The sequence below is a fragment of the Schistocerca gregaria genome, chromosome 1 (genome assembly GCF_023897955.1).
Source record: "Schistocerca gregaria isolate iqSchGreg1 chromosome 1, iqSchGreg1.2, whole genome shotgun sequence".
Taxonomy (NCBI): domain Eukaryota; kingdom Metazoa; phylum Arthropoda; class Insecta; order Orthoptera; family Acrididae; genus Schistocerca; species Schistocerca gregaria.
Genome location: NC_064920.1, coordinates 954700518 through 954719293, shown reverse-complemented (window position 1 = coordinate 954719293; position 18776 = coordinate 954700518). Strand labels below are relative to the sequence as shown.

General features: G+C 43.8%; 1 protein-coding gene across 1 annotated transcript in view; it reads right to left on the bottom strand.

The window, feature by feature from the left end:
* Positions 1–2128: 2128 nt before the first annotated feature.
* Positions 2129–18776, bottom strand: part of LOC126276148 (delta-1-pyrroline-5-carboxylate synthase) — a 174656-nt gene continuing 158008 nt past the window's right edge. Inside the window, exon 15 of the mRNA XM_049977255.1 lies at positions 2129–2491. Within this exon, the coding sequence (XP_049833212.1) occupies positions 2325–2491 (167 nt within the window). The 3' untranslated portion in view covers positions 2129–2324. The remainder of the gene's footprint in view (positions 2492–18776) is intronic.

The following is an 18776-nucleotide window of genomic DNA, read 5'->3' as shown; positions in this document are numbered from 1 at the left end:
ACTTTTGCTCAAATTGTTTTTCTGCACCCTGTATAATTGATGGACGTATTTTAGTTATAATTTTGATGTCTTGTATAATTATACTCCTGAAATTTTCCTGCTTGAAACTGAAATGCTCTGTGTTGCAGTATATTTTTTAATACAGGAGATATTAATTCTAAGTCCAGATTTTACTGCGCCCAGCAGAGCACCATCTACATCTACATGACTACTCTGCAATTCACATTTAAGTGCTTGGAAGAGGGTTCATCGAACCACAATCATACTATCTCTCTACTATTCCACTCCCGAACAGCGAGCGGGAAAAACGAACACCTAAACCTTTCTGTTCGAGCTCTGATTTCTCTTATTTTATTTTGATGATCATTTCTACCTATGTAGGTTGGGCTCAACAAAATATTTTCGCATTCGGAAGAGAAAGTTGGTGACTGAAATTTCGTAAAAAGGTCTCGCCGCGACGAAAAACGTCTATGCTGTAATGACTTCCATCCCAACTCGTGTATCATATCTGCCACACTCTCTCCCCTATAACGTGATAATACGAAACGAGCTGCCCTTTTTTGCACCCTTTCGATGTCCTCCGTCAATCCCACCTGGTAAGAATCCCACACCGCGCAACAATACTCTAACAGAGGACGAACGAGTGTAGTGTAAGCTGTCTCTTTAGTGGACTTGTTGCATCTTCTAAGTGTCCTGCCAATGAAACGCAACCTTTGGCTCGCCTTCCCGACAATATTATCTATGTGGTCCTTCCAACTGAAGTTGTTCGTAATTTTAACACCCAGGTACTTAGTTGAATTGACAGCCTTGAGAATTGTACTATTTATCGAGTAATCGAATTCCAACGGATTTCTTTTGGAACTCATGTGGATCATCTCACACTTTTCGTTATTTAGCGTCAACTGCCACCTGACACACCATACAGCAATCTTTTCTAAATCGCTTTGCAACTGCAAACCGACGTCAATGATATAGGTCTGTAGTTAAATGGATTACTCCTACTACCCTTGAACACTGGTGCGACCTGCGCAGTTTTCCAATCTGTAGGTACAGATCTATCGGTGAGCGAGCGGTTGTATATGAGTGCTAAGTAGGGAGCCATAGTATCAGCGTAATCTGAAAGGAACCTAATCGGTATACAATCTGGACCTGAAGACTTGCCCGTATCAAGCGATTTGAGTTGCTTCAAAACCCGTAAGGTATCTACTTCTAAGAAACTCATGCTAGCAGATGTTCATGTTTCAAATTCTGGAATATTCCATTCGTCTTCCCTGGTGAAGGAATTTCGGAAAACTGCGTTCAATAACTCCGCTTTAGCGGCACAGTCGTCGATAACAGTACCATCGGCACTGCGCAGCGAAGGTATTGACTGCGTCTTGCCGCTTGTGTTCTTTACATACGACCAGAATTTCTTCGGATTTTCTACCAAATTTCGAGACAATGTTTCGCTGTGGAACCTATTAAAGGCATCTCGCATCGAAGTACGTGCCACATTTCGCGCGTCTGTAAGTTTTAGCCCATCTTCGGGATTTCGCGTTCTTCTGAACTTCGCATGCTTTTTCCGTTGCCTCTGCAACAGCGTTCGGACCTTTTTTGTGTACCACGGGGGATCCGTTCCATCTGTTACCAATTTATGAGGTATGAATATCTCAATTGATGTTGCTACTATATCTTTGAATTTGAGCCACATCTCGTCTACATTCGCATAGTCAGTTCGGAAGGAATGGAAATTGTCTTTTAGGAAGGCTTCTAGTGGCACTTTATCCGCTTTTTTAAATAAAATTATTTTGCGTTTGTTTCTGATGGATTTGGAAGAAATGTTATTGAGCCTTGCTACAACGACCTTGTGATCACTAATCCCTGTATCAGTCATGATGCTCTCTATCAGCTCTGGATTGTTTGTGGCTAAGAGGTCAAGTGCGTTTTCGCAACCATTTACAATTCGCGTGGGTTCCTGGACTAACCACTCCACCAAAATCCCGCGCAGTAGACTGTATCGGGTAATAAGCTATTTTTTAAAGAGTTTTTGACTTTGATAGTAATTGCTCCTATCGACCTTTTCTTACAGTCCAGTCGTTGAGTATTACGCCACTGATGCCGGTGTTAGGCAAATTTGCAAAACAAGCGATAAGAATTTGTGAGTTGTTTATTATCTCACTGTTTAGTGCATTCTGAACATTATACATGAATTATGATTACATGATGGGTGATGAACATTGTGGAGTTGAATTGCTGGCAGCTGCGGCTGGCTCCGAGCTCAGCCACCGATGTCTGAATGGTCGGAATAAATAGGCAGGAGCAGAGGACGGAGAGGCGAGGGGCCCTCAGTGGAGCGGCAGCTGCTCGTGCAGGTAGGTGCAGGGCCCTCCCTCGGCGAAGTCCTGCACGGTGTGGCCCTCGCCGCTCAGCACCCACTTGGTGGTCAGCAGGCCCTCCACGCCGACCGGGCCGCGCGCGTGGATGCGCGCCGTGCTGATGCCCACCTCGGCCCCTGCGGAACAGTCACGGAGCACATCAGCAACGAGCAACGGCACCAGGTCGTGCAGTCCACACACGATTGGTTCAGGGACGGGCAGAACGCAAGTAAAACGTAAACGAATGTAATGTACACTCCTGGAAATTGAAATAAGAACACCGTGAATTCATTGTCCCAGGAAGGGGAAACTTTATTGACACATTCCTGGGGTCAGATACATCACATGATCACACTGACAGAACCACAGGCACATAGACACAGGCAACAGAGCATGCACAAAGTCGGCACTAGTACAGTGTATATCCACCTTTCGCAGCAATGCAGGCTGCTATTCTCCCATGGAGACGATCGTAGAGATGCTGGATGTAGTCCTGTGGAACGGCTTGCCATGCCATTTCCACCTGGCGCCTCAGTTGGACCAGCGTTCGTGCTGGACGTGCAGACCGCGTGAGACGACGCTTCATCCAGTCCCAAACATAGTCAATGGGGGACAGATCCGGAGATCTTTCTGGCCAGGGTAGTTGACTTACACCTTCTAGAGCACGTTGGGTGGAACGGGATACATGCGGACGTGCATTGTCCTGTTGGAACAGCAAGTTCCCTTGCCGGTCAAGGAATGGTAGAACGATGGGTTCGATGACGGTTTGGATGTACCGTGCACTATTCCGTGTCCCCTCGACGATCACCAGAGGTGTACGGCCAGTGTAGGAGTACGCTCCCCACACCATGATGCCGGGTGTTGGCCCTGTGTGCCTCGGTCGTATGCAGTGCTGATTGTGGCGCTCACCTGCACGGCGCCAAACACGCATACGGCCATCATTGGCACCAAGGCAGAAGCGACTCTCATCGCTGAAGACGACACGTCTCCATTCGTCCCTCCATTCACGCCTGTCGCGACACCACTGGAGGCGTGCTGCACGATGTTGGGGCGTGAGCGGAAGACGGCCTAACGGTGTGCGGGACCGTAGCCCAGCTTCATGGAGACGGTTGCGAATGGTCCTCGCCGATACCCCAGGAGCAACAGTGTCCCTAATTTGCTGGGAAGTGGCGGTGCGGTCCCCTACGGCACTGCCTAGGATCCTACGGTCTTGGCGTGCATCCATGCGTCGCTGCGGTCCGGTCCCAGGTCGACGGGCACGTGCACCTTCCGCCGACCACTGGCGACAACATCGATGTACTGTGGAGACCTCACGCCCCACGTGTTGAGCAATTCGGCGGTATGTCCTCCCGGCCTCCCGCATGCCCACTATACGCCCTCGCTCAAAGTCCGTCAACTGCACATACGGTTCACGTCCACGCTGTCGCGGCATGCTACCAGTGTTAAAGACTGCGATGGAGCTCCGTATGCCACGGCAAACTGGCTGACACTGACGGCGGCGGTGCACAAATGCTGCGCAGCTAGCGCCATTCGACGGCCAACACCGCGGTTCCTGGTGTGTCCGCTGTGCCGTGCGTGTGATCATTGCTTGTACAGCCCTCTCGCAGTGTCCGGAGCAAGTATGGTGGGTCTGACACGCCGGTGTCAATGTGTTCTTTTTTCTATTTCCAGGAGTGTATTTCCCAAAAAAGGCGATGGAATTTATTCTGTTTTTATATTTTTTTATTTTTGTCATCAGTCTTCTCGTTGCTAAAGGAGACACATACATGATAAACATACACTATGTACGAGGGTAATCCCAAAAGTAAGGTCTCCTATTTTTTATAAGTACATAGACCTTCTTATTTCTACAATGGTTTACATCAGTTTATCAGCTTGAACATTTAGCTATTTTTCGACATAATCACCATGTCTGTCGATTCATTTTTGTAGACGCTGTGGCAGTTTTTGCATGCTCATGTCACACCAGCTCGCCGCCATGCTGTTCAGAAAGTTATGAACCTCTCCTTTCACCTCGTCGTCGGAGCTGAATCGCTTTCCGGCCAAATGTTCTTTTAACCTAGGGAACAGGTGATAGTCACTGGGCACCAAGTCAGGACTGTAGGGTGGGTGGGTGATTATGTTCCACTGAAACTGTTGCAGCAGAGCGACGGTTTGCCGAGCGATGTGTGGGCGAGCGTTGTCATGGAGAATGTGTGCGCCCTTGCTCAACATTCCTCTTCTCCGGCTCGGAATTGCCAGTTTGAGTTTTTTTACAGAGTCTCACGGTACCTGCCAGCGTTTATTGTGGTCCCAGCGATTCAGCTCCTACGACGAGGTGTAAGAAGAGGTTCATAACTTTCTGAACAGCATGGCGGCGAGCTGGTATGACATGGACATACAAAAACTGCCACAGCGTCTACAAAAATGCATCGACAGGAATGGTGATTATGTCGAAAAATAGCTAAATGTTCAAGCTGTAAACTGATTTAAACCAGTGTAGAAATAAAAAAAAACTCTATGCACTTATAAAAAAATAGGAGACCTTACTTTTGGGCTTACCCTCGTAAAAGCTGCACTAAATCCATTAACATTTTTATGGAATTGAAAAATTTTACTTTAAATGTAATGTATGTACCTTTTTCTCAGAAACTATTCAAGATATTCGTACACAGTTTTCTCTGTTTAATCTCTTTTGATATTGTAAGCTTCTCTCATGAGTTTATTTTGAATATGTCGAACAGGAGAATCATAATTTTTTAGTTATATTACTGTATGTATAATATAAAATGAATGCAAAATTCGAAGCACTTTGCCCCATTTCTCAGCTTACACTTAGAGCTTCTGAAAATAAGGTACCTAAATTAAAAAAATATATTCAAGAAATGCAACTTAAAGTTCAAAGTAACGTTTTTTCTTATGTCATCTCTTCAGGAGACCTCAGATTTATACTCAGGGTCCTCTTCCTCTTCAACTCTACTCTTCTCGTTCCTTGTTTTGTGCCATCTTTCCTGTACCAGAAAGCAGAGAAGCGCTGTTAATTCTATTTTTCTCAATATGTCGTAAGTAAGATTCCCTATCTTAAAGCTCATTGTCTCTAATATCCTCAACTCCCCTCTCCCCCCCTCCCCCCCTATGTTCCCATCATTAAATACTGCCGGCCGGGGTGGCCGAGCGGTTCTATGCGCAACAGTCTGGAACCGCGCGACCGCTACGGTCGCAGGTTCGAATCCTGCCTCGGGCATGGATGTGTGTGATGTCTTTATGTTAGTTAGGTTTAAGTAGTTCTAAGTTCTAGGGGAATGATGACCTTCGATGTTAAGTCCCATAGTGCTCAGAGCCATTTGAACCACTTTGCATCATAAGTTGCAATTCTGACAACTGTTACAGATGAAAATGTGATTTTACGTCATCGTTTCCATAGGAGTGAATTTAGATACTAATTTGCATTCTGGATTTTATTATGAACACACATTTTTAGAAGTTTTGGATCGGCCAAAAACCTGTAAGTGAGCTTGACAACATCTAGGATGCAGTTTGGAAACCTCTCCTTGTGTATGGAGGGGTTGTTACCGCTCTGAGCCTGTGGATACTGAAGTGTTGCTTCAAAAAGCGGGCGTGGCAGGAAGGGCATGTCACGCATTTAACTATTTTTCAGGCACTTCGGCTTCGATTTCGTCGTTGAAACTTAGGGGAAATTATTGTTCTGCTAATACGACTTGAACCTCATCGTATCTGATATGAGTCCATTGTAGTTTCTAGTTTCCAAAATCCTTCTGTAGCACCAGAACTCAAACGCTTCAGTTCTCTTTTCCGTATTTTCCCAAAGGCCATGATTTACTTCCGTAAAAAGCTGTGCTTCAAACGTATATTCCCAGAAATTGGTTGTTCTACTTAAGGCCCATATTTGATACTAGGCAAGAGCTGCCAGCTTCGCCTGTCCTCGTGTGCTGTGTCTCTGCATCTCCATACATACTCCAAAAGGCACCTTGTGGTCATAGTGGACAGTATCTCGTACCACTGCCAACCATTTCCTTTCGTGTTCCACTTGCAAGTCGAGCGAATGAAAAACATCTATCTATACGCCTCTGTACGAACTCTAATTTTATCCTCATGGACCTTACGCGAAATGTTCATTGGTTGCAGTAGAATAGTTCTGCAATCTGCTTCAGATGTCGGCTGTCTGTATTTTCTCAACGGCGTTTCGCGCGCAGAACTTCGTTTTTCCACCGGAGGTTCTCATCTGGGTTCACGAAAGATCTCCGGAATACTTGCGTTTTGATCCAACCTGCCGGTGAGAAATCCAGCAGCCCGCCTCGGAATTGCTTCGACCTGTTGGGGACCCCAAGCACTTGAGCAGGACTCAAGAATAGGTCGCTCTAGTATTCTTTAAGCTTTTTCCTTTACAGATGAGATACGCTTTCCTAAGACAACCCCAATAAACCGAAGTCAACCGTTCGCCTTCTGCGCTACCGTCCTTACGTGCTCGTTGTATTTCATATCACTTTGCAACGTTAGGCCTAGATATTTACTCGCTGTGACTGTGTTGAGCAGCACGCTGTTAATAGTACATTCGAAAATTGAAGGATTGTTTTCCTACTCAGCTGAATTAATTTACATTTTTCTTCATTTAAAACAATCTGACATCACGTCACACCAACTGAAAATCTTGCCTAAGTTACCTTGCCCCCTAATTTAATGACGACACCCTCCCACACACCACATCCTCCTCAGTAAACAGCTGCAAACTGCTGTCAGAAAACAAGAGCGGGTCTTCAGGCATTACACTTCGCTGGGGCACTCCTATCCTTGACTGTGACGAACATTCACCGTCGAGGACAACGCACTAGATTCTGTTACTTAGGCAGTCTTCGAGTCTCTAACTTATCTGGGAACCTATTCTGCATGCTCGAGCCTTCGTTACTTGAGTGCAATGGGACACCGTGTCAAACGCATTTTCAGACTTTCGGAATATGGAACCGGCCAGTTGCCTGCCATGGTTCACGGCATGTCAAGTGAGAAAAGGGCAAGCTGACTTTGCTATGGGTGACTTAAAAAAGAAAAAATCGTGGAGACTTTTGGACAGGAGCTTTTCCGTCCCAAGGAAATTTATTGTAACCGAAATGAGACCACGTTCAAGAATTCTGTAGCAAACCAGTCTGTTCTTTTACACTTCTTGTGAGCAGGAGCCGCCTGAGATTTTTCCCAGTCTCTTGAGATTTTGCGCTGGAGAGAGTTTCGTGATAAATAAAGGTAAGTATGGGTCAGTGCAATATAGTATTCTCTGTAAAATCGAACTGGGACTTATTTGCTTTTAACTCTTTCAGCTGCTTCTCTAAATCTTTCGTATGTGACTCTGTGAGATAGTGAAACGACGGTTGTACCATTCTCCTACGTGAATGACTGGCGTTTCGTTTTGGTTCCTTCTGTTTCCACATGAGACTGGTGGTCGAGTGAGTGGCTAGAAGCTTTCGAACCACTTACTGCTTCTGCGTAGACTCTCTCTCCGACCCTACAGACCTTGGAAGGCCCAACTCACCGATCGACCGCGGTGTCATCCTCATACGATTAGCGTCACTGGATACGGATATGGATCGGCGTGTGGCCAGAAAACTGCTCTCCCGGACCGTTGTCAGTTTTCGTGAGCAGAGCCATTACTTCTAAGTAAGGACTGAGTACATCTCGCTTCCAACAGCGCTCGGCAGAGCGGACGGTCACCTATCCAAGTGCTAGCCAAGCCCGACAGCGTTTAACGCTGATGATATGACGGAAACCGTTGTTACCCACGCCTTTGCGTAGGATCTGAATTTTCTAAGTTTCTCGGCAAGATTTCTCACTAAGGTATGACAGAGGAAGCCGTTGAATGCTTACGGTGTCGATCTTTTTACAGATAGACGTATTTCTACTAACTTTTTCCTGTCGACATTTGCGCCGTCTTTTTCGAACCGAGGGTGCAACTGTTTCTGCTTCATCAGAATTTTCATTCAATTTAAACTTTACAAAATTGTTAAGGCTTTCGTGGCCACTTGTTGACAAACTGCCTATTGGTTCTGTCTCGCGTTACGATCAGGAGGAAGATGTGAACCGCAGCACCTCAGACGCGAAATGCTGGAAAGTGTTCTGAGGAGCAATGGGTACTCCACAAATGATATTAAAAATGTAACAGAGCCAAACACTCGGCGAAGTAAGGAATCAGAAAAAGAAATGTCGCGTACGGCCTTTTTGAAATACATTCCCAGAGTGACGGACAGAATCGGCCGTATATTGCGCAAACATGGCGTAGAGACGATATTCAAACTGACAAGGAAGATCAAAGAATGTCTTAGATCGGCAAAGGAGAAAAGGGACCCACATGCAATGACGGGAAAGTTTATGTCGGAATCACTGGATGATAAATCAACACCAGGATCAAAGAACATAAGTGACATTGTAGGTTGGGGCAGGTGGAGTAATCGGGCGTGGCAGAGCACGCACTGAGACAGACCACGTAATAAAATTCGCCGACACGGAAGTTCTGGCTGTAGAGAAGCACTATCGAAAATGGTTCAAATGGCTCTGAGCTCTGAGGGACTTAACATCTGAGGTCATCAGTCCCTAGAACTTAGAACTACTTAAACCTAACTAACCTAAGGACGCCATACACATCCATGCCCGAGGCAGGATTCAAATTTGCTACCGTAGCGTTCGCGCGGTTGCAGACTGAAGCGCCTAGAACCGCTCGGCCACACTGGCCGGCGAAGCATTGTCATACGCGCTTCTTCAGAGAAGTTGTAGAAATACAAAAACACGCTAACAGCTGCAACAAGAAAGAGGAAAGCCGGCCGGCCAACCGGTTCTAGGCGCTACAGTCTGGAAGCGCGCGACCGCTATGGTCGCAGGTTCGAATCCTGCCTCGGGCTTGGGTGTGTGTGGTGTTCTTAGGTTAGTTAGGTTTAAGTAGTTCTAAGTTGTAGGGGACTGATGACCTCAGCAGTTAAGTCCCATAGTGCTCAGAGCCATTTGAACCATTTTTTGAGGAAAGCCTTAAGGTAAACGGATCCTGGCTTCCCGTACTGCAGAAAACGACCGTCGCAGGTAGCAAGAGGAGAACCGCACCGGAAATGACCGCGGAGAAGCCCTCGGACGTTGGCGCGCCAGGTACATATAGTCTGCGGCCGCCAGCCCGGCTCCAGTTCACCACCGGCAATGGCAGCCACTCGTGCTGGCGAGACGTCAGTGAAACCATTAGATGAACTTCGGCCGAAAAACCCGAGACAAAAGCCAATAGGCAGTTTATCAATTATACTTTGTCCCTAATTCCTCTACACGCATCACACGGGACGTAAATGATGTCAATTCATTGTCTAAGTGGGATACCAACAACCGCGTATCTATTTTTTATAGTAAATATACTCTTATAGCCCTCTTGACGGATTTATGAGGTTTAGTAACCATTGCCGCTACGGTATCGTGATCTCTAATCCAGTCTCTACACTGACACTGCCTTTAAGATCAGGCCTGTTTGTAGCCGTAAAGTGTAAAATATGTCCATTGCATGAGAGCTGTCGAGGAAGCTGGTCAAGGCAGCACCTGGGAAACGTGTTCAGAACCACCTCACAAGACTGTCTGTCTGTACCACTTGCAATGAATCCACAGACGTCCCCGCCTACTCTCAATAGGTTGAAGTCGCCTCTAGCTAATATGCATGATCTGGGTATTTCCGTGCTACTCCATTTTACAACCGTTACGGCGGAAACTTCTCTTGATTAACTTGAATTCACCTACTCCTTTTTCAAGAGTCCAGATCACTTCACACTTATACTCAATTTCGACCTCGGCAGACACAATATTTACTTCGACTGCATTGAACATTTCCCCTTCCATTGCGTCTAATCTGTCTTTTCGGTATACGTTCCATTCCTCGTTAAATATTTTCGAGCTTTCTATTCCACGTTTCAGCCAGCCGTCGTTTCCTACACTAATTTGCGTGTGATAAATTTCATGGAGCGCAGGAAATTGAGGAAATTTGCTACGTATACTTCAATAACTTACTGTTAAAACTTTGACAGTTTAATTGTGTTTAGCCTGGTACTCTGCTACCCGAGCAGCTGCTTCCTTTGTATAGTGGTCTCCTGACTTACCAAGTGGTGGAGTCCTACAGTTTTCCATCCTACAGCGCGGGTGCAGAAATCCACAGCCTAGCCAGTCACAGACACTGAGGATTCTTTGACTCAGAGGGTCAGGTGTTATATTGCTCACAAGGTAGCAGAATTCCGTAACTTTGCCTACTTCCTGGACTCCAAATCTGATGTATATTTTCTCTCTACTCTCGTCTCTGCCACCGCTCATCATTTTCGTCTTTCTTCAGCTTACTCGCCATGTATGCTGTGGCTCATTATGCTGTTCATTTCATTCAATACATGTTTCTAAGGCTTTCTAAAGTAAAAAAAAAAGACGACATTAATCCAAGCATTTATCTTCAGTCTTATGAACTGGGAATGTACGGAGCAAGCTGGGTTTCACACATTCACTACTTGCTCAATCCCTGCTGCTTCCCAGAGATCGACTCGGCTTCCAGAAACTCATCTTTTCTGAGCACAGTACATGATCTATGCAGATACAAGGCAAAAAGTGTCTGGCGCAGTTGTTAGATCGGTTACTGCTGCTACAATGGCAGGTCATCAAGATTTAAGTTTGAACGTGGTGTTATAGTCGGCGCACGAGCGATGAAGTGGCGATTTTCCCGTACGACCATTTCACGAGTGTACCGTGAATATCAGGAATCCGGTGAAACATCAAATGTGTGACATCACTCCGGCCGGATAAAGATCCTACAAGAACGGGATCAACGACGACTGAAGAGAAACGTTCAGTGTGACAGAAGTGCAACCCATTCGCAAATTGCTACAGATTTCAATGCTGAGCCTTCAACAGGTGTCAACGTGCGAACCATTCGACGAAACATAATCTAATTGGGTTTTCGGAGCCAGAGGCCCACACGTGTACTCTTGATGGCTGCACGACACAAAGCTTTACGCCTCGTCTGTGTCGAACAACACCGACTTTGGATTGTTGATAACTGGAAACATGTTGCCTGGTCGGACGAGTCTCGTTTCAAATTGTAGTGAGCGGAGGGGCTTGCACCCTCATGAATCTATGGACCCTGGATGTCAGCAGGGCACTGTTCAAGCTGTTGGAGGCTCTGTAATGTTATGGGGTGTGTCTAGTTGGAGTGATATGGAACTCCTGATGCGTCTAGATGTGAATCTGACAGGTGACGCGTAGGTTAGCATCTTGTCTGATCTCCTGCATCCATTCACGTCGATTTTGCATTCTGACGAACTTGGGCAATTCCAGCAGGACAATGAGACATCCCAAATGTCCATAATTGCTACACAGAGGATCTTCTGAAATTAAACACCTTCGCTGGCCACCGACATCCCCGAGTGTGATCATTATTGAGCATATCTAGGATGTCTTGCAACATGCTGTTCAAAAGTGATCTTACGGGTTTATGGACAGCCCTTCAGAATTCATGGTTTAAGTTCCCTTCAACACTACTTCAGACATTACTCGAGTCCACGCCATGTCGTGTTGTGGCACTTTTGCGTGTTCGCGGGGGTCCTACACGATGTTGGGCAGGTGTACCAGTTTCTTTGTCTCTTCAGTTTAGAACCACAAATAGATAAAATAGAAAAAATGCTAGATTTAAATTTATTGGAGAAACTGTGTAATCGAGTAAACTGATATAAGAATTAATAAAAGAGAAAGAGCACACGTTTTAACTAAAAAAATTACAAGAAATTCGTATCTAGAAATAATAAAAACAAAACATTCCACCATAAGGTTAAGCCCACAATGTTTGTGTGCATGCACTTGATTAACACTTGCCTACAAACTGGATGAACTGAAAAGACGAATTATGAGAAAAATGAGTCAGCACAAACAAATGACTGTCGGAAAATGAACAGCATCAAAGAGTTTTACCAACACATACGAAATTTCGACATAACGAGAATCAATCTGCTTTATACATCTCTACCGTAGCGAAGAAGACGCACTGACAAAACGAATACTCCTTCATTCCTCGAAAAGAAGTCATTTATAACTCGGGTGACAGGAATGAAATGAAACATTGTCAAATAATAAATTCGTTAGATCAACACTTTAGGACCCAAAGTTAAACAAAGTTGTAAGCAAGGGAAACAATGTGGGTGAAATAAGGAATAAAAGATGAAAGGATACCAAAAATAGGAAGTAACCAGGAAAGAAGAAGAACCGAAATTATTCCGTTATTCCGTTTGGGCGAAACGATTTAAATAAATGAAAGAGAAGCAGCCCAGCAAGAGTGACTTTTGACTAACAAAGAAAATTGTATCTGATAAAGACATAACCATTCGCAAAATGAAAATCACAATATGTTCAGCACAGAACACTCGCACAAATGTGAAGTGCCGTCGTGAGTTACCGTGCCCCCATCCGTATTACCAGGGAGCGGGTTACACGAACGTGTCTTTGGCGGTATAAAATTTGGAACGTGCTTTTTCAGTATCTCACAGGATGTAGAAAGGTAGAATGGTTTCCAAGAGTATAACAAGATGGGAGTATGAACGTGACCCGCATCTGGCACAGAGGTGATGAAAAGCGGACACAGAGAGCACCTAGATCCGTTCTTCTGAACTCCATGCTATCGCAAATTGTAAAGTGGGACATCTCTGTCTTTCATCTTGTCGTCAATAGCTGACGCCATTGCACATTATCATTTCATCCATCCCTAGAAATTGATGGTGCAGAATCTGTTTTCGCCGATTGCACGCTTAATTTAGTTCCGTGAAATTGTAGATAAGTAACTGCTCACTCGGCGAGGCCATGTTACTTATTTATGCGAATCTTGTATTAGCAGGGAAAGGAATTAAATCTGTCTACAGGTAATTTACGACCGGTTTCCCCTTGTTATCTCCTTCCCACACCCGTTCCACCCATAAGGGGTGTCTTACTCAACCAATATATTTTTCTAGACTGTATGTTAATATGCACCATGTTTGGCTGCAATTGAACCAGGCCTTCCCTTACTGCCACTTACTACGACCTCTAGGAGTGATAGTGGCTTTCTAGTACCGCAGTGTTTTTTCTTGATATTAAGGCTTGTTACAAGCGTTTTAAACGTAGGTGTATGCTTTACATGTCACCCGTTCCTACCGCCTCCCCTCACAATAAGGCGTTAAAACTGGTAGTGTGGGTCACCAATCGGCCCAGACCTCTTCAATCTTTTGGATCAAGCACTAATATTGTCCTCTTTCCATTATTTTTAATGTCATTCCCCTGTCAATCCCATGCCACTCCTAAGGGTGCAAGCAGTGTCCCACTCGAATAGTATACTTCCCATAAAGTAAGAAACTGGTGCTCCAACTTTGGTTGAAATCAACCCAGTCAGTACCGATTTTTGATTGGGTGCAACTACTTTGTCAGCTCCAGCTCCACAAATAGACTCTCTAATTTGAAACTTAGGTTTACGGAAAATAAATTGTCATCAAAGAGGAAGTGACAGTTCCAATCAGCGTGTATTTTGCAGAGTTTAACAGAACATACTTTTTCCGATGGGATTAAATATCTGGAGGATCGCTGGAGCAAATGTATTTCTCTCAATGGAGACTTTGCTGAGGGGTACGGTGAGTTGTTTAAAAGACAAACATTTTTTTCTTGCTTTCTTACCTGGCTTATTAAATCACGCTCGTAAACCGCGTGTTTTGTCGTAATTAGCCAGAAGGACAGGCATCTGTCAATTATAGAACAAATTTTACGCAGAACCAGAGCGTAGTTCCAACGCTGTACACTCAAACTGCGAAAGTGTTGAACGGCATGACACTCAGAAGAAAGAAGCATGTATTCACTTGCATAATTCTTGTACAACCTCATGAATCTATTGTCTGAGTAACACGGTCGTCAACCATAATTATGCTTTGGACACGTCAGCTTTCTTCCAGTAATGACCACATTGACTTGCGTAAGGGCACCTGACATAGTGTGTAAGTTAAATTTGAACCTTTCCAGACCCCTTCCTTCCGGGAAAAAGTATACAGGGAAGTACGGAGGAGTTAATTCTAGTCCATCAGCTCTTGGTCGACGACACTACAACAGCGAGGCTCTACGACACTTCGTGTACGACCAAAAACATCAAACTGCCAGGTGGCCTGCAAATTTGCGAGGACGCAGATTTGGCTTGCATCCACATTCGTGTTGAGAGCCGTCCATGCAAAACCGTCCTCGCGCCGCCGGTAAGTTATTGTGACGTGTCGGGCGGTGACTTCCTGCCCCCTCCCCTATCTCACCCCGCACTAAGCGTTCGTCGTTTTGGCTGCCAGCCAGATCTGATTCCATTGTCCCGGTGGTTTCCGCCGCCTAATGCTGCCAGTTCCTCGTGTTCTCGAACGTAACGACTGTACCATTACTCCCACTTAGACTCGGTAATCTTAACAAAATTGTACTGCAACTACTTACTGGCCTTGTCACAAAATTTTATACTTTGCTCTGAGATGTTATCTTTTTAGAAGGTCGCGGAAGCCATTAACGCGCACTCAAAAGATACGTGTGAAGTCCGGTAACGGACAAAGGTACAGCGAATGTGTGAAGTCAGATTTAATGCACAGGCCAAAAGAGCATTTGCGTAAAGTGGAAAGGGTGGTGAACGCAGCACGAATAGCAAAAATTAGAAAAAGAAATCTATCTTCACTCAGCTCACAACGTGGGTTGCAATACCCTCAACAAAAACTGCTTACGTGAAACTGCTGATTACACTGCTTTGTATTATGGTTGTTACGCTTATAGCCACGGCGTTCGAGACGTAGATAGAGAGATAGATAGATAGATAGATAGATAGATAGAGAGAGAGAGAGAGAGAGAGAGAGAGAGAGAGAGAGATCTGCAATATCTGCTGTACTTTATGTTTTAACACTGGTGTGCATGGCAGAAAAATAGGATACAGCCTCGACAACCTAGGAGAGAAATTTGTTGATGCAGCATCTTTTATTGGGAGCGGTGCGAGATAAAGGTGAATCACTGTGATAACATGGCCTCGTTACGCTTTCCCTTCGTTTTATCTCACTTGTGGTCCACTCACCGAGGACCATGCGATGAGGTTTCGTAGCTAAGATGTTCGACTCCTGTTCTTGGGGAACAGGGTTCAAATGCCCTTATACGCTTACTGATTAAAGAATTCAAGGTTCATCTCAATCAATCCAAGAAAGTGCTTGGATGTTTACATTCACGAAGCTACTGAATATCCCCTCCCACGTAGTTTAGGCGAATGCAGGCATTCTTGGTGATTCACAGTGTTGAATTCTTCTCTGTGAATCAGGCAAGTAACATGTTTGTTTCAAATCGACGTTTCAACAAGTTTCGAAGATTAGAAGAAACATGTCGAAACGTCGCTCTGAAAGAAATATGGTACTCGGCTGATTTCCAAAAAACTATTTATCATTTTCCGTACATATTCCATTTTGCTTGCCCTCCAACGATGTAGGTGTCAGTTCTTAAACTCTTCTCGCCTATTACTCCACTCTGATTAATGTTGAGCGTCTACACCCGGATATCTTTATTATCAAAAATAGATTATTTATTAAAGATGTTCGAAACCATCAAACGCAAAACGCGTCCTCTCCACATATTCTACATAAAAGGGACTTGAATTTTTTGCTATGCCATAATGCAGATGCCTGTCCTCCAAAACCTTCTGCCATATGATAGCTTTCATTAGAACGACCTTAGTAAAAGACTGATAAGTACTGCAAATGTCTACTGCTGCAGTTTAAATGTCTGTGACGATTTGCAACTGTGCAACGTTTGTAAAGAACCTGTATCAAAAGAAGAAACAAACCTCTCTTAATCGCCTCTCGCTATCTGCTGTAGAGATACAGTTTAATATCACCAGTTGCAAACTGAAACAATTGGGATGGACCCTTAATAATTACTCAAACCGTTTTCGGGGGCCCACATTCATCCCTTTAATCATTTTATATAAAAGAGAGGGTCCTGGGTGACTGGCTGACTCATCTTCGCCCACCCCAAGCCGTTAAGGACAGAAACCTGAAATTCGGAGATGTGGATCTTAAACTGCAGGCGTCGTTTAAGAAAGGATTTTTCGAACTTCCAACCCTAAGGGGTGAAGTAGGAGATGAAGGTTTTTTCAAAAATATCACTGTTAAGGTAATGTTGAAGCTGGAAGTAAGAAAATTGTTATTTGGTTCCTCAGTCAAAAGTAAAGAAGTACATGTTTCAGCATTTTTGGTAATTTAACCATACCGTATGACACAGTAAATGAAAGTTTTTTTTTGAAAATGTTGTTGTTGTTGTCATCTTCAGTCCTGAGACTGGTTTGATGCAACTCTCCATGCTACTCTATTTTTTGAAAATATGTCATTATTAAAGAACTACTAAAATATTTCTAAACCTACATATATTGGTATCTGACTTCTCAGTTATAAATAAAAAGAAAAATTATGTGTTGCAATGTTTTTGGAAATAGAAGTCATAAGGGGGTGAAATCTTCTATTATTATGAAAGAATTTTTGACGTTAAATCTATGAAAATATAAATTTGGCTTCTCAGTTAGAGATAATAAAACACGTGTGTCACTGTTTTTGGAAATTCTGCCCCTAGAGGGGTGGTGGGGGGGATGGGTGAAACTCGGATAAAAAGTTTGATGGACATATTTCACTGTGCAAGCATTTTTCAAGCTAAATCTTTGAAAATTGGTGTTTGGCTTCTCCGTTAGAGATAAAAAAATACTGTGCCACTGATTTGGAAATTCAACCCCTAATGGGGTGAAAAAGAGTCACACTGATTCACTGACTCGTCATCGCCAGACTCAATCCCTAAGGACAGAAACTTGAAATTTCGAGACAGCGTGGATCTTTAAAAAGGGATTGCCCGACCGAAATTCCACTCCTAATGGGGAGGAGGGGGATGAAAGGCGTTTTGAAAGTGTGTCGCTATTAAGGAAATTTTGAAGCTAGATCTACGACAACTGATATTTGGTTTCTCAGACAGAAATAAGAACTACTTCAGCAAAAAAAAAAAAAAAAAAAAAAAAAAAAAAAAAAAAAAAAAAAAAAAAAAAAGGTTCAAATGGCTCTGAGCACTATGGGACTTAACGTCTATGGTCATCAGTCCCCTACTTAAACCTAACTAACCTAAGGACATCACACAACACCCAGCCATCACGAGGCAGAGAAAATCCCTGACCCCGCCGGGAATCGAACCCGGGAACCTGACTACTTCAGCCACTAAGGGGCTAAAACAGAGGCTGAAAGTTTTTTTTGAAAGTAAGTAGTTACTAAAGAACTACTAAGAGATTTTTAAGGCTACATCTATGACAACTGGTATTTGACTTCTTGGTTAGAAATAAAAAAGATACGAGTTTCAGTGTTTCTGGAAATTTAACCCCCAAGGAAGTAAAATAGGGGATGAAAATTTTTAAGAAAATATTTCGTTACATTAATAAAATTTTAGCTAAATTTATGAAAACTGGTATTTTACTTCTCGGTTAGATATAAATAAACATCTGTTAGGTAATGAAAGTTGCTATGGAAATATCTAGAAATGAACGCAAAAGGCATGATTAACAAAAAATTTAGACTCCAGCTACCAGAATCACTTCTTGGTCACAAGTACATTCGGAAAACAATCATGCTTATATGGCCTTAATTAGCGTGAAAAGCTTAGAAAGTATTGCAATCTGCGAACAACATAAAAATTCGATTAACTAAAAACAAAATGATCTCTGTAGGCCTTACAGTCTACACTAGCACAGCAATGGGCGCTAATCTAGTTTATAATAAATACATGCCTAATTTCAGAATCCTAATACTCAGATGATGGACGTAATTGATGCAGCTACTATATAATATACGAAGAAAACTAGAAAATCCTCCATTCAAAGTTTCTTACGTAACTGAACAATTTCTTCGTAATCAAGCATCCACGTAGTCTTACGTCAGGATCTTCTGAGAAAGCAAGAGAACCAGAACTAACAAAATGGATCGAAAAATACTGATGAAACGGACAATCTTCTTTCGGAAACTGAGAGTAACTACTGAAAAAATATTTCTCGTATTAAGGATTTGAAGATAAATCTGATGTATACTTGAGAAGACATCAACGTGAGTTCAGTGTAATCCCCTTAAACCACTGTGGCACGATTCTGACTTTATGAAGCGGTCAGTCTCTCTGCCTGACATATATCATCGTTACCAGAGAAGACATTACACATCATGGGATGCAGGCGATCCTCTGTAAAGTTCACGTAGTCCCCAGCTGCCATGGTACCTTCCATTACTATCACATGTCCCAGGCGAACGTCTCCAGCCTTCCTACTTTCTTCGAACAGTCGTTCGTCTGGTCCACGGCGTATCCGGAAACGAACGTCGACCTGGTGTAACAAGAAACGTGATTCATCCAACCAGGTCA